This window comes from Gymnoscopelus microlampas (genome assembly GCF_963454915.1).
Source record: "Gymnoscopelus microlampas genome assembly, chromosome: 11".
NCBI classification, from domain to species: Eukaryota; Metazoa; Chordata; class Actinopteri; order Myctophiformes; family Myctophidae; genus Gymnoscopelus; species Gymnoscopelus microlampas.
The window spans coordinates 6,763,369-6,780,014 of NC_139948.1; the positions used below are offsets into that span (position 1 = coordinate 6,763,369).

Sequence of the window (16,646 nt, forward strand, 5' to 3'; positions counted from 1 at the left end):
GAACTACTCCTCTTCTGTTTTCTCCTTGCATTACTTAATCAAAGAATTGTTATATTGATCAACGTTTGCCTGTTGTCTCTCCTATTGGTACCAACATCAATACAGCATGGAATTGTGGACAAAATCTTATCCAACGTTTTGGGCCTGAGAAATGTCATCAAACGGTGGTTCTGTGGCTCAAATGCCGAATAAATAATGGACCTTGATATGAGAAGGGTTAAACCACTGTGCTGGATCAAAAGGCCTGCTCGAGAAAAAAAATCTCCAAAGCGTTCACAGCCCACCCATCTCGTTAAGTGCTCACACGGCTGGCCCGTGTGCGTTTTCAGAGCATGTTTATTTGTGGTCCGATAATGTGAGTATTTTTTCCAACACAAACACACACACACACACACACACACACACACAGACAGTGGTTCTCAAACATTTTCATGTCAAAGACCCCCAGGTTGATGATGTTGTACTCTATGGTTATTATTAGTATACAAATGTTTGTCTTTGCAGAGGACACAGTGTTGACAGAGAGTCAAACAGATACGTGTTGAGTGATCAGATGATGACGCATCTGTTTGTCATTTGTAGATGTATTTTGCTATTCAACAAGTGCCGCGCTCGTCCGCAGACAAGATTTTTTTTTTCGAGAACCACTTTAGCCTTATTCTATACTTAGGCTATTTGAAGATAGCAGATCTACAAGCTCACAACGCGTTGCCATGCAATGCGTTGTGAGCTTGTAGATCTGCTATTTTCAAACATTTTAGTACTTTTACCTTGTTTGGTACAAGTACATTTTGATGCCAATACTTTTGTACTTTTACTCAAGTCAATTTTGAATTCCGGACTTTTAATTGTTACAGAGTGCTTCTATATTGCAGTGTTGATACTTTTACTTAAGTAAAACATTTGATTACTTTATCCACTACTGGTTTCATTCCACAAGGAACATTAATTCAACATAAATAAATATAAATATTCCTGTATGACAAGGAAGAGCAATGAAAAAGGGTGGAGGGACGTTTGAGGTTTGTCTAACATATTTGCTGATGGTCTGAATGGAAACAATAACACAGATTTAATTTGAGCCACGTGAACCCAAGCACCCACTGACCTCGTTCCCCCAGAATTCGGCTCAAACATGCATATGGGGGAAAATGCTTTCTACTACTATGCTGCTGTAACAGGGCGGTATTGAGGACTAGTAGCCAACTACGCCACCTAGGGAGTTGCGCCCTTGGAAATATTTGTAATATATCTAAACACCTGAGTACATTAGTGACTCCTCACACGGTTCGTGTACAGTTAAGAAGGCACAAACGGATGTTACCAAAAGTATTTATTAATTAACATCATAATCTCATCAATATCATCATCATTAATAAGAGGATAAAAGCAATATCAACACATTCTACTGTGTATGGGCCAGTGCTGGGGGAAGGGGAGGTGGTCAGGCCGACCTGTCCAGGGCAGTGGCACCACAATACATCACAGCACATCAAAGCAAAAAACACAAAGGAAAAAGGGGGGGGGGGGGGGGGGTACCACTACCATCGGGCGGCCGTCACCTGTTCCCAACAAGGGTCCCCAGCACCAGTCCTGAAATGGGAACAGTAGTTCATGGTGATGCGTAGGGTAGTATATATTAGTATATATTAACATGAAATGAGACAAACACATGTTAAGCCGGAGACAGGGGATGGACAACAACCATAAACCATATTAGCCAATATCACAGTGGTCAATTGTCTCACGTTACAGTAAATCTATCTCTCTCTATCTCTTCTGGGGGCAAACATTCAGCAACGAAGCAGATCTCCAAGAGTTCACAACGTGTTGCAGTCGGCTATTTTCTCTGAGGATATTATTGACATCTGTTACATGGTTCTTTTTCTCTTCATTGAAAGCATTTTCAATTTTTGAAACCAAAGAACTTTGCGGTTTCTGCTTGCCGCCTTTGCCCATGAACGCATAGAGGAACGGGTTGAAGCAACTGTTTGCGTTTGCAAGAGTCACTGGTACATTCAGTCCAATGCCAATAAATGTGTCGTGAGTCAGACTGGGGTTGACGTTTAGTAAAAAAAAGATGTGGTAGGGGAGCCAACAGAGGACAAACGTGACAATCACGGCAGTCATGACTTTGAACGGCCTGGCCGTCCTGGCCATCCTGTTGTTCCGTAGCCTTAGAATGATAATAGAAGAACACACAATGATGATGACCAGAGGGAATACAAAGCCTAGAACAAAGCGAAAGACAGGGACGCCTGTAGAGGCGCTGGGTAGCTTTCCATAATTGTTTTTGCAATAAGTAACCTGATTGTCAATGATAACATCATTTAACACTAAGGAGGGAATGCTCAGCGCCATAGCAAAGAGCCAGGCAACAAACACTGTAAGCATTGCCCTTTTCAGCGTACGATTTGTTTTGGCCCAAAACACAAACACAACACCGACACAACGGTCAACACTGATGACAACCATCAGGAAAACGCTACTGAACATGTTGAGGAAATAAAGGAAGTAGGTGATCTTGCACATGACAAGTCCAAAGATCCAAGATCCTGTTACTTTCGCATGGAAGCCGAAAGGCAGCGTCGCACAGAAGATGAAGTCGGAGACGGCCAGGCTGAGGTACCATGTTGTGGTCACCGTCTTCTGCTTCATCTTGAAGCCAATGACCCAGATGACCAGGCCGTTGCCCACAACCCCGAGCAGGAAGATGATCACACGTATCGCAAGCAGGGTGACGCACCATGGTTGGTTAATGCACCAACGTGGCGTAGGACTGTGGACATAAGGAACAGTGTCATCGTAGTGGTCAGTGGTAGGTGAAGGTGACGTCACGGATGCCATGGTGCACTCCTATAGGGAAAGGGAAATGCACATTGATGTTTATGCAAGTTATGTTTGACTAGACCATACCCGGTCGGCGCAGCGCATCCGTGGGGGGATATGCGCACATGATCTGGCAACCCGGGAGGCAGTTCGTCCCATAGCTGGGCAGACCCGTAGCCATGGCGACAGTGTTTGACACAAAAACGCTAATAAGAACTGAGATTTGATGAAATTGAAAAACGGGCTTCACAGTTAAGTTCAGATGGTAATGGTCAATGGCTGTGAGCAAAATCAGAGCAATTGGTCCAGCCACTGAGGAGAACCGGGTGTCTTCACCACCACCACCACTACAAACGCACAGAGGTTACTAGAATTATAGTAGGATTATACCTCAAGGATGCATTTGTATCAGTTCCACATTTTGGGTTGCAGAAAAAAGGCTCTTTACCCTACAGTTTCCCACATTACATCAAGTAATGCAAAAACCTATACAGAAAATGTATTAGACACCACATAAAAACATTTTAAAACAGTATCCAGGGCATGTATTTTATTCATTTTTTTTAGGAGAAAAGTGTATTTTAAATCCCTTTTCCATAGAAAAATCATTATTATCATTATTAGTGTGGTTGCCCAACAGGGCAACCAGACTATAGTACTCTATAAACTTTCTATCTTTATACTTTGGACCGCATCTCCTCCCACAGTTTTTATCCTAATGTTGTGCCATATATCAAAATGACCGTCTTGAACGGGAATCGTGCGCTTGTATTTTGCTAAGAGATTGGTTGAATAGTTTAATTGATATTAATTTATTAGTGCATTAAATTTCCCCATCCGCTTTAATGTAAAAGTGAAAAAACTCAAATTCAAGTATTTTTTTCTCAGAAACCTTAAGAGCTAGAGTTATCAGATTTGGAGGGAAAATTCATAATTAAGTCCCAAATTATTAAAAAAAATATCACACCATTCGGCCTCATGGTGGCGCTATAACAGCCCCCTTTACGTTTTGGCCCGTAACTCTTGAACCGTAGGTCCTAAAATCAAAATTTCTTTTCACCTGGATTCCTTGGGTCACAACGCATCTCCCCATATAGGCCACGCCCATTTGCGTCAGGATAGATTTTTTGATATTGATTTATTAGTGCATTAAATTTCCCCATCCACTTTAATGGGAATTGCAAAAACTCCCATTCAAGTATTTTTTTCTCGGAAACCGTAAGGGCTACAGTTACAAAACTTGGAGGGGAGGTTGATAGTTTTTTGCAAAATTATTAAGAAAATAATCACACCAGTCGGCCACATGGTGGCGCTATAACAGCCCCCTTTACCTTTTGGCCTATAACTCTTGAACCGTAGGTCGTAAAATCTAAATTTCCTTTTCCCTGGATTCCTTGGGTCACGACGCATCTTCCCATATAGGCCACGCCCATTTGCGTCTGGATAGATTTTCCGCCATTTTGAATTTTCTTCAAAACACACTTTTTGCTCCTTTTCCTTCAATTTTTTTTCCAAATCTCACACAAATCGGTACACGTGATCTATGGACCCATGCGATAAACCTATCCAAGCGGAATTTTGATAGTCCATACCGTCCGTCCGTAAATGGCTTCCAAAGTTAGCGGGAGGGGCCCGTTTGACCAAAAATGGCATAAATCACGAACAAAACGTCCGGTCAATCCCAAATTTGAATCACATGTCGAGGGTTGTATACTAAACCAATCCCCAAAAGCATTTCTACTTTGATCCATAGGGGGCGCCACGAATGCTCAAAACGTAACCGTTTGATGCAAAAACCTTATTTTGGGGGGATCGATCCTCTCAAAATGAAACGCAAGCGATCTCAGGAGTGACGTGACAATGTAATTGGCGCAGTCTCCGACGGTATTCCTCCCGGCGTATTGCTCGAGTCCCAACCGGCGTCGGCGCAACCACACTTTGCAATTGCCAATTGCGACGCATCTAATACATTGTATATCATTTATTTTATGCTATCTTATTTTCTCTTCTCGATTAGTGTGTTTGAGCACCTTACATCTATTTCTGCTCTGGGATTTTATCCTTTGCAAGCCATTCAGTGAAATTACTTTGTAAAACTGCTTTACTTTGAAAAACTGCTTCTGTTGTTGTTTTGAGTGTGTTGAGTGTGAGTGTGATGCATGTACATCAATATGATATTGTGACTTTATTTTAATTTTTAGGTGGAGCAATAATGTAAACATTTTAAAATACACAGAATTCACATCCTAATACCTCCTGATTAGGAGAGAGATATACAGATGAAATGTTAAAATTGTTTATTGTATACATTTTATCCTGGGTCTGTATTTACTGTATTGTGTGTTTAGTTCATTCATTCTTATGTACAGGGACTGGAATGTGAATATTGTGTGCATGGAAACACACTCTTATATAACTTTGTTATTGCCACATTATGTATACATTAAAATTGTGAATAACTTATATGTGCAAGTCCTTGCTATTATGTGTGGCTCATACATTTATACATTTTATAAAACTATAAACTATGTGGCCAGACAAAAAGTGAGTATAATCTTATCGCCTGCACACTGTCTATCCAACCCTATAACAATATAATTGACATGACCCAAAACATTTTATCCATATAAAGACACTTTTGCTACCATATGTTCACACTGGCACCCAAAATTAGATGTTTGGCTTATCCAGATTGGAATCAGGTTTGTCTGAACAACCAAAAAACACAGATTTGAATCACATGCCTTGGCCTTGTACATACTGCATGAAACCAATCCCACTCTAATCTGGATAGGAAATCAGATGGATTTGGGCTGCCAGTCTGAACAATTGATTGATTGATTGAATACTTTATTAAAAGTTTGCAAAGGCAAGCACATGGAAGTACAATTCAATACAAGCCATTACAAGGTCTGTTAAGAGGATTTTAAACGCAAGAAAGCACTATGGCTTGTTTCCATTGGGGTCATTTGTACTCAATTCATCGAAGAACAATTAAGTTCTTACTTCACCCAGCTCCCATTGTGGTTTGAGAGAAAGGTTTCCTTAAACCATACAAAACCAACAAACATTTGGGTTATTTCTTTATCGTTTAGTGTATAAGTAATTGGAATATGTCATATAAAAGAGTCTGTAGGCTATCAGTGTCTCAAAATTGTTTGAAATAATTCAAAATCAAAAATATGTTGAGAATATAGCAATACTTAAGTTACAGCATTTGATCTAAATTATGTTAAATTAAATTAATGTGTTTTTTTCTACATGAAGTTAGTGCCACGTCAAGTAACACATGTGTTTTGTCTGGTAGCTGGCTGTGAGTCAGCAACACAGTATAAACCCACATCCTGACTGGATAGGAAACAGGAACCTAACAACTAGGCAGTGTTACCATGTCCGCTTATTATAAGCCACTTTCGGCTTATTTTTCTGTAGAGTTGCTTGTAAATATTGGAAGTTGTTGCGGGTTGCGTTTTTTTTGGTCTTGTTTCTAAAGTGTACTTGCTTATTTGGGCTTGTTTCCTAAATGTTGTTTAAACCAATGGTTCTCTATCATTTACATGTCAAGGACCCCCAAATTAATATGTAATTGTCCGTGGACCCCCATCTGAAAAAGGTTTTGTGCCAGTCACCCCCAGATTTGTGTTGTTAAAATGTTTTAAAAGATATTTAAAATGTGTGACTTTTTTACGAAACACTTTTGAAAATAGCAGATCTACAAGCTCACGGATAGGGTTTCAAGTGCTCATGTGGCCTATATATAGTCGCTTCTTTTGGGCTTATTACGTTTTTGACCAACGCACGCTTAAAAAAAGGTCAGTTTGAAGGTTTTTGGTTCCTACCCACCTGCTGCTAAATTAAACTAATGTTGGGTGCACTGTATTTCCGCCTGGAAGTTTTTGACGGACGTAATCATTTTGTCTTTGGGATGTACATGACACGAAAATTACGGAAATATTAACGTGACTGGGGTGGCTCAGTAATGGAATACGGACATTACCATGAGTGACTGAAAAGACATAGTAAGTGCAAATGTTTAATTACTAGCCATTTTGGCTAACTCTCGCTAACGGCGTTCCTTTCCGGTGTGGTTCGTATTGAGCCGAAATATTGTTGAAAGAAAATAAATATGAATAAATATGGCCCGAAGAGCCAAATGTATAGTGAACAATTAAAAGTAGACGAAACAAAGCTTACATGTATGATGGACGTTGTGGCTTTGTCTGAAAAACTTGTGGTAGGACAAGTAAAGACAGTGATAACAGGACATGAAAGGAAGCGTGGAATTAAGCCAATAGGCTCTATGCACAGCAGCCATATTGGGAATGAATTGGGCCCCTTCCTTATTTCCTTCACAGGTGTTACCAATATAGTACTAATTAAGGCTCTGTTCCATGTAGTGTAGCACAGTGGTTGTCTTATTTTCAAGGACCCCCATAACTCTCAGAGTTACACACCCACCATAAGGGGCAATTTGGGAACCAAAATGGAGTGTTTCTAGTGAGCCAACATGCACAATATCAGCACCCTGACTAGAATGGAACAGAGCCTTCATTAGTATCATTGGTAACACCTGTGAAGGAAGTAAGAAGAGGCCCAATTTCTTTCCAATATGGCTGCTGTGCATAGAGCCTATTATAGATATCGTCATGTGCAATTTTTGTTTGCTATGCCTAAACGGCAAACAGAAATGTAATATATATGTTCAATGCTAAAACCTTACTGTATGTTCGTTCCTATGTTCAATGCCAAAAATACAATTGAATAAATGATTACAATTATTTGTGTGACAATTAATGGTCAACTAAAATGTGATGATGGTGATGTCCCTATCCGACAGTGAGCTGGCAACAATGAGTCTGCAGCATGCAGCATTGATGGCATCTCAGATGACACACTCTGGAAAGATGACCTTCCTCGTCCAGCTCCTCCTGAGGCTCAGGGATGAAGGTCATCACACCCTCGTCTTCGCGCGCTTCCGAACGGTGCGGGACATTCTCCAGCGAGTCCTTGTCAAAGGTGGGCACTTGTTGACTGTTTATAGATGCTGGGCTGGGCCGCATGGACAAAATCAAATGTCACAATATGTTTGACCAAATACCTCCGTCGATGTTGTGACGATGTTGTATTGTGTATGTTGTAATGATGCACGGTGAAAGTTCATGTATATACTTTACAAATACATACTTTATAAATAATATTTTATATTATAACATTTTGGACAAAATAGCCAAATTTACTTCGAGGTGCCAGATGTCCCTAGTGCCCACCTATCCTGTATCCACACACACACACCATATTGCTGCTGCTGCTGGCTCTACAACTATAATGTGTCTCATCAGGTGAAACCGTCTCTAGATGAACATACACAATCTGTCCAGCAGAGGCCGCTGTAGCGCTGCTCACCCCTCAGTGCCAGTAGCAGCTGCTGTTCAGGAGCTCAACTGAACCTAAACATCACTGACCACCATTAATATGCATCACTATATCTTAACCTGCTCACTGATCTGTCTCATATGTACTGTAGGTGAATACTGAATATAATGATGTACTTGAATGACTTATTAAAGTATTAGCAAGACACTTTAGTCTACATCTAAAGTTTCACTTTCATTTAATAACCTGCAGTGACTCAAGTTCACCTAGTAACAGCATTTACTGAATTTCTATTGGTTGTAGCCCGAGTTGCGACCTGCACACATTAACATTACACACTGTAAAGTGTTGAGCAGCCATTTGATCAGAGCTTTCATCTCAGAAGGTGGTAGATGAAGTTTCAGTCAAATCATAAGAGCAACTTTTCAACTTATTTTACATTTTCTAGTATTTTAATCTAAAGATGAAGGCTTTCACTGTGTTTTGCTCTGTTTTTACACCACATCTGCAGGTAATAGTTTAACTCAATAACTTATTGTAACAGCTTATTATTACAACAGCTCACATGGAAGCCTTGATATTTTTAATTTGAGGCCATTTGTTGGGACTTTTGTCTGACTGAGAGCTGTTACTGTGTAGGTCTGAATACACAACAGGTATGTTAGTGTGATTTTGAGAGATGCTATGCCCCCTATGCTATATGCTATATGGGTTATGTGTGACATTCTGACACAAATATGACAGACGGTGACAAATCATATTGTTTCTGACGTGATCCTTGCATTCCTCAGTTTTTATTATTATTTAAGCTAGGTATTATTATTATACTTCTCTATTAGGTGCAATAATTTACCTCAGGCTTAATAATAATAGGACAAATGTTCTCTCAAACAAATCATCATAGACTACATTAAATAAACTATATTTTAAAAACAAATGAAAAACATTTTTGCTCTTTTTCAGCGATTTATTCCTTAAAGTACATTGAAACTACCAGCACTGGTTTGAGTAAATTCCCTGAGGTTGTGGCTGTGACCCTCCTGGATGATGAGGTGATGGGATACTTTGACAGCAACATAAACATCTATGTGAGCAAACAGAGCTGGATGGAGAAGCTGGGACAACAGTATGAGGAGGAGCAGACAAATAGAGCTAGAGGAGATCTACATGTCTCCAAAAATAATCTTAGGGAGGCCATGAAGCGGTTCAACCAATCAGACGGTAACACTAACCTGAAGCCTTGTAAGCTTGTAGCTCTGCTATTTAAAAAAAAACGTGAACAATTTTGAAAGATTTCTCATATTTTTAAAGCATTTTAACAACACAAATCTTGTACAAGATATTTTCACATGGGGGTCCGCAGCCAAATACATTTATTTGAGGGTAAGGTAAGGGTAAGGTAAGGTAAACTTTATTGTCCCGAAGGAAATTTGTCTTGGGCTTTCACCCCAGCTGCAGCCACACATAAAACAATGACAAAGACAAAATACAAAATACATAACAGGGGGTGGGACACACAACATTACAAAAGTGCACAGATAGTGGTCAATCTGCTATTCACGGTCAATGCTGTTTCAGAGCCTCGTTTAGCATTTTAGTTGACACCGGTACAAACGTTTTTTTTAAATCTGACATAGTTCCATTTAGGTTCACTATACCTTCTCCCAGAGGGCATCATTACATACTGTCCATGTAGAACATGGGAGGCATCACTGACTATTTTCTGAGCCTGTCTTAGCGTGGCCTGCTCATAAATAGACTGCAGAGAGGGGAGTTGTCTTACTCCTATGATTTTCCATGCCGTCTGCACCAATCGGAGCAATTTGGACCTCAGTTGCACTGAGAGATTGCCAAACCAAACTGTGATGCCAAATCTGACCAGACTTTCCAAGACCGCTCGGTAGAACACAAACATAAACTTTTGGTCAACACCATGAACCCTAAGACGGCGGAGGAAATGCAGTCTCTTGCTGTACTTTACTACAGAGGCTGTCCACATGTGTATTCCATGTTAGCGAGTTGTCAATACTAATGCCCAAGTATTTATATGAGGAGACCTGTGAGATGGTCGAGTCATGAATGACCACAGGCCTGTGGTCACCAATACTCCTACGGTCGAACACCATCTCCTGTGTCTTCCTCACGTTGAGAACAAGGTGGTTGTCATCACATCAGGTTACAAACCTCTGAACCTCTAAAAAATAGTTATCTAAATCTCTATCCTTACCCAGTAGGGACGGTCCTTGACATCAAAAAGTTTGAGATCCACTGGTCTATTATGTTAACCCTTGCATTCTGTTAGAAAACTGCATCCACTTGTGGTGTTAGCGGGTCAAATTTGACCTGTGATTGACATCAGCCCAAAATACTTAAAAAACAATTATTTTCATTTTTTTTCCTCCCACCTCATAGCTGACTTGTAATGCATTCATATCCATGTAAACACTTTTTTGAAATAGGGTTAGGGCTAGGGTTTCATCTTTCAATATCTTGTTTTCTATTATAAAAATGTTAAAATTCACTCATTAAATTTCCTATAATGAAGGCAATGGATAATGATGTTATTTAGCTATAATATAATAATTAAGAATAATAATTAGAGCACACTTCCAAAAAAAATAAAAAAAATACTTGTTTTTGTTTTTTAACAATGTTAATATTATTAAAAATATTGACACTAGTGGTGTTAGGGTCGTTTTTGACCCGTATACCATAGAAGGTAAAAAGTCATTTATTTTTCATAAACTCAAACTTTATTTTTCTCCTGATAGCAAATGCTAATTGAGGACAAGTCTCTCTCACTCTAAAACATGTATTTTGAATATTGACAATTTGGGGGGAATTGAGCCACACTTCTCTGCCGGGTCATTTCGGACCCTAACACCACAACTGTCACTTTTTTTATAGAGACCATCAGAATTAATTAAAATGATGATAAATAATTTTGTTGCGTTAAAATGGCTATTTCTGAGGATATCATGAAGCCTCGTTCCAATAAAGAAATGTAAAGGGTACATTTTACCTATTTAAACTTGAAAACGGGTCAAAAATTACCTTAACACAATGGAAGGGTTAATATATTGTACTGTCTAGACCAGTGGTTCTGAACCTGTGGGTCAGGATCCCCAGGGGGGTCCCCACATGATTTTGGGGGCTCCCCAGATGACAGTAAAGTGACAATTTAAGTACTCTTAAGACCATTTTAATACCTTAAAAAATGGAAAAGGGGGGGGGGAAAGAAAATAAACAAAATAAAAAAGAGCATTACTGCATCAAAAGTAATCAACAAACTCCTATAAAAAACTGGTCAAACATTGTCCAAATCGTCAGATAATATAAGAAAATTATATTTATTTCTTTTTAAATAGCCGATCTACAAGCTCACAATGCCTCGCAATATTTATCTGTGGAACCGAGACACCGAGTCAAACAAAATGTAAATGCCTCAACTCATATAATTCCAAGTGCTTGTCAGGCTGGGGGGTCCCCAGTTCAAATAGGATTATTTTGGGGGGTCCCCAGTTCAAATAGGATTATTTTGGGGGGTCCCGGCCTGAAAAGGTTGAGAACCACTGGTCTAGACTAGTGTATATTAATATGTCTGTAGACTAGTTTATGTTAGAGTGTGTGTGTGTGTGTGTGTGTGTGTGTGTGTGTGTGCGTGCGTGTGTGCGTGCGTGCGTGCGTGTGTGCGTGCGTGCGTGCGTGCGTGCGTGCGTGCGTGCGTGCGTGTGTGAACTGTAGCAGCATGTGGTTTAATTTATTCTCTGTCTGTCTGTCTCTCAGGTGTCCACATTGGACAGTACATGTCTGGTTGTGAGTGGGATGATGAGACTGGAGACACTGATGGGTTTCGACAGCATGGTTATAATGGAGAAGACTTCATCTCATATGACCTGAAGACAGAGTCATGGGTCGCTCCAAAACCACAGGCTTTCATCACTAAACTGAGATGGGAACAAAACCCAACTTTGATGGCATACTTTAAGTACCGCGTGACCAGTGCCTGCATTAAATGGCTGAAGAAGTATGTGACCTATGGGAACAAGACTGTACAGAGAACAGGTACAACATGATGTGATGGAGTTGTACTTAGATAAATATGTTAAGATGTAGTAACATCACTATGAAAACAACAGAGAAGAGCTACAACAACATGATGTGATGGAGTTGTCAGGGTTATTTTACAGTAGTTAACTATAACTAAAACTAAATAACTGAAACTGTATTGTGAGTTTACAAAACTAACTAAAACAAACTAAAATCATAGAGAAAATGTCCTTAGTTTTAGTCTTTCACAATATGTCATACATAAGACTAATATTTTGGGTCAGAATACATGGATATGTGGATACGAAATCTTATTTTCCAGTATTTTTAGCTGTGTAAGTTCTAAGCTCTGTTGTGAAAGATTTTTTTTAAATCTTCAATTGTGAAACTATCAGATCTACAACACGACCCTTGTAGATCTGATATTTTCACAATGTTTCTGAGCTTGTTAAATCTCGCCCATGTTTACCCCATATACAATCAAAACTAATGCTAACATTAAAACAAAAAAACTGAGCTAAAGTTGAAAACAAAAAGTCAAAACAAAATAAAATAACATAAGAAGTTGTACAAATATGTTACGATGTAGTAATATTACTATGAGAAGAACAAAGGACAGGTACAACATGATGGGATGGACTTGTACTTAGATAAATAGTAAGATTACTATGAGAAGGTTCAAAGGTGTTTTATTGTCAACAGTTCTTAGAACAAATCAAGTACAATACAAATTTAAATTCAAAGAACACTAACAAAAGAGTTCTCTCTCTCTCTGTCTCTGTCTCTGTCTCTGTCTCTGTCTCTGTCTCTGTCTCTGTCTCTCTCTCTCTCTCTCTCTCTCTCTCTCTCTCTCTCTCTCTCTCTCTCTCTCTCTCTCTCTCTCTCTCTCTCTCTCTCTCTCTCTCTCTCTCTCTCTCTCTCTCTCAGAGCTCCCCTCTGTATCTTTCCTCCAGAAGACTCCCTCTTCTCCAGTGAGGTGTCACGCTACAGGTTTCTACCCAGACAGAGTCATCATATTCTGGGCTAAAGATGGAGAGGAGCTCAGTGACAACATGGACCATGGAGTCCTCCCCAACCATGATGGAACCTTCCAGATCAGTGTTGACCTGAACGTGTCTTCAGTCAAACATGAAGACTGGAAGCATTACAACTGTGTGGTTCAGCTCTATGGGGTCAAAGAGGACATCCAGACCAGACTGGACCCAAACCTGATCAAGACCAACCAGAAGAAACCAGCTGATGAAGGTAGAGATAAAACACATGTTGTCACAGTTAGACGTTGCCTGTCTTCTATGTCTTGTATTTCTATGTGTTAAGGTTGTGTTCTAGTTTTCATAGTTCTATATTTGTGTCTTCCCCAGCTGTATCTCATTTGTAATCACCTCTCATGTGTATATTTCAGTCTTGTTCCCCAATCAGTCCTTGTTGGGTCATTGTTTGGTGTCACATCATAGTAGTTTGTTTGTGATGTTGTTTGTGATCCCAATCATGGGTTTTGATCACTATACCTGCCTGGCTGTCCTGTATTTGGGTTCTCACCACACCTGCATGTGACACATGTACCAGTTCTTCTTGCATTGTGTTTCATTTTGATTTATTCTACCTGTTGTTCTCCTTGTGGGGCTTTGTGGGACATACAGCTTCTGTTATCCAGTTCTGTTCCAGGTTCTGACTTCATGTCATTGTGTGACTCTTCATGGTGAACATAGACATTATTTACATGCATTCAGTTCATGAAATGAGTCAGAAGTGATGTTAAGGTGTGAAATATTGTTTTTCTGTCTTGATGCAGGAGGATCTTATAGTGTCATCATCATTGCTGTTGTAGTTGTGGGTCTGATTGTTCTCATTGGTGTTGTTGTTGGACTGCTGCTGAGGAAAAGGTCCAAACCTGGTAAGTTTGCATGACGACACATCAATACTGCGCTGTTTGAACAGCACAGCTTCTATAGGACACGTAGAGACCACACAGCTATTATACTTGAATAATAACAATAACAACTAGAAAAAGTGCTCCTCGGAGCACAAGTCTCCGCCAGCAGACTTGTGTTGGGAATGTTGGGAATGTTCTAATTCTTATGTTCTAATTCTTACAAAAATAGAACATGTTACTGTTTTAAGAATGCAGCAGCAGCTTTATCAACTTCAACGTCTTTAAGTGGTCTAAGGCATCTCTTCTTATTGGTATTATATAATTGAAAATGTGACCAAGGACTTCTTTTCCTTGTGGTGTCAGCTGCTCGTCTTCGTTCTTTGTCATTTTCAGATGCGAGTGTTCTTCGTCTTTGTTTCTCAGCTTGGTCCTTCTCCTGTTGGCGTTGCGCCTTTGGTTCTTCATCGGTTTGCACATAATGATTAGCTTCTTCAGTTTGCATAATAAGAGTTAATTGCACTGTGTCATTAACTGTGATCTCAGTTTGTACTGGAATGTACTGTTCTTGATTAATCCTGTCTAAGCTATTTATAATACATATTGTGATGACACCAGTGTGTCTACATGATGTATTGCTCCGCCATTTCTCAGCCATTTAGTGATTATTCCTGACTTACCTCACTTTGAAAGAGGCAAAGACTCTTTCAAAGTGACACATGTATTTATACCGTTATATGTCACTAGCCAATCAGATCACACTATTTCACCGTATTGTCAAGTGTCACGTGAGGCTCGACCAATGTTTGCTTGGCTGACGGAAAGTGAAAACAAACTCTCCTGGCGGAGACAATAACAACAACTACAATAATATACACTGATATTTCCATTGTATTATTGTCTCCGCCAGGAGACTATGTTTTCACTTTCCGTCCCCCCCCCCCCACAGGGGACGGGGGGACGGGGGGGGGACGTGACACGTGACAATACGTTGAAAGAGTGTGCTCTGATTGGCTAGTGAGACGCATGACGTATAGCGGCCTATAAATAGATGTGTCACTTTGAAAGAGTCTTGGTCTCTTTCGAAGTGAGGTAAGACAGGAATAATCACGAAATGGCTGAGAAATGGCGGAGTAACACTTAAGACAGGATTAATCAAGTAACACTTAAGACAGGATTAATCAGGAACAGTACTGGCGGAGACCTGTGCTCCGAGGAGCACATTTTCTAGTTTCACATTGTTACCTCTAACTCACTCCTAATATCCTTTATTTTTTCTTCTGTTGTCAGGATTTACTCAGACTAACAGTAAGTGAACACAGAATCTAAGGTTGTTATGAGTCTCTTCTATTGTTCATACATGTATTTGTTTAAGTTGCTGTTGTCCCAGTTTAATGTAAAATTGTGTCTTTGCAGCTGATGAAGACTCTGGTGATGCTAGTGGCATCGCTATGAAGACATGAAGCTCTGTTCAGCCTCACACAACCTGTAAGTATCAATATGTACGTTATTGATGTGTCAGAGTGCCGTGTTGTGTTATTTCTTTACAAACCTCAGAATAACTTAGTCTGAGCTTTATTGCGGAGTTGCAGAGAGCGACGGTTCGAGCCCATGCTCTTCTTCAGACTGAAGAAGAGCATGCAGGTTTGAACCGTCACTCTCTGTAACTCGTGTTGACAAAATGTTGACAAAGCGGCTCTACTTTCTACTTTTTGATCTCAGTTCACATTAAGGCCAGCACCTGCCTCTAAGAGGTTGGATGTGCACTACTACCCTTTGATCCTGACTCCATGTATGACAAGATTTCAGTCCGATCAGTGCGTGTGCGTGTGCGTGTGTGTGTGTGTGTGTGTGTGTGTGCTTCCTCCATGTGTCAGGAGCAGGGCTTTGGAGAGACAGTGAACAACAACTCATCAGCCAACCCCACATGCAGTGAAACTCAGTCTGTCCAATGCATCTCTGTGGCCTGTTGTTCTACTAACGTGTGTGTCTTTTAATATGATTATATTGAATACCTTTAAATATCTTTGGATAGCTGCGTTTTATACATTTTGCTCTAAATCAGTGTGACTCTAATGTCAGTCTGATCTCTAATACAGTTTGATAAAGAAGTGATCCGTTTCACATTTGTTTAAGATGAGGCACTCACAGAATTCTGTCTCAATGAGAAACACTGTGATACCAGTTGGTCATTTATTGAATACATAATCATTGTGTTCTGGGGGGACTTTGTAATTATTCTCTGTCTAGATTATTGTGTAGCTTGACTCTGTTGTTCTCAAGTCCATCTTTTCTGTTTGAAGGAGTTGGAGAAGTTGTTTTTATGAATATCATTTGTGTTTATTTCAATAAGACTTCATGAGCTAATTTATGCTTTAAGTGAAGTTTTTTTCAACAGACTGGTGTGAGCTTGTGTGGTTATAATGTGGAATAGATACCTACCTCAGTGAGCTTTACACCATAGTCACACTTTAATGATGACGCTTGTAAATATTCAGGTGATTTAATAATAAAATGTTTTTTT

The 16,646-nt window shown here is 39.8% G+C and overlaps 1 protein-coding gene across 5 annotated transcripts; it reads left to right on the plus strand.

The window, feature by feature from the left end:
• The first annotated feature begins 8,255 nt into the window (after positions 1-8,255).
• Positions 8,256-16,646, plus strand: LOC311056475 (major histocompatibility complex class I-related gene protein-like). 5 transcript variants are annotated; one of them, XM_084073117.1, is made up of 8 exons: positions 8,256-8,713; positions 9,166-9,423; positions 11,989-12,267; positions 13,180-13,497; positions 14,048-14,146; positions 15,413-15,430; positions 15,539-15,610; positions 16,000-16,646. In XM_084073117.1, the coding sequence occupies exons 2-7, from the start codon at positions 9,258-9,260 to the stop codon at positions 15,583-15,585; spliced, it is 927 nt and encodes a 308-aa protein (XP_083929243.1). In that variant the 5' UTR covers positions 8,256-8,713; positions 9,166-9,257; the 3' UTR covers positions 15,586-15,610; positions 16,000-16,646. The 5 variants fall into 5 exon arrangements, with proteins under 5 accessions (XP_083929243.1, XP_083929244.1, XP_083929242.1 ...); XM_084073116.1 differs by having other exon boundaries at positions 8,260-8,713; positions 14,045-14,146; positions 16,006-16,646; XM_084073115.1 differs by lacking the exon at positions 16,000-16,646 and adding an exon at positions 15,845-15,973 and having other exon boundaries at positions 8,260-8,713; positions 14,045-14,146.

Bases quoted from the DNA above. Each gene is read 5' to 3' on its own strand.
- LOC311056475 (XM_084073116.1), top strand. From the start codon at position 9,258: ATGGGATACTTTGACAGCAACATAAACATCTATGTGAGCAAACAGAGC. The intron at 12,268-13,179 runs GTACAACATGAT...TCTCTCTCTCAG, and splicing joins CAAGACTGTACAGAGAACAG to AGCTCCCCTCTGTATCTTTC. The intron at 13,498-14,044 runs GTAGAGATAAAA...GTCTTGATGCAG, and splicing joins GAAGAAACCAGCTGATGAAG to GAGGATCTTATAGTGTCATC.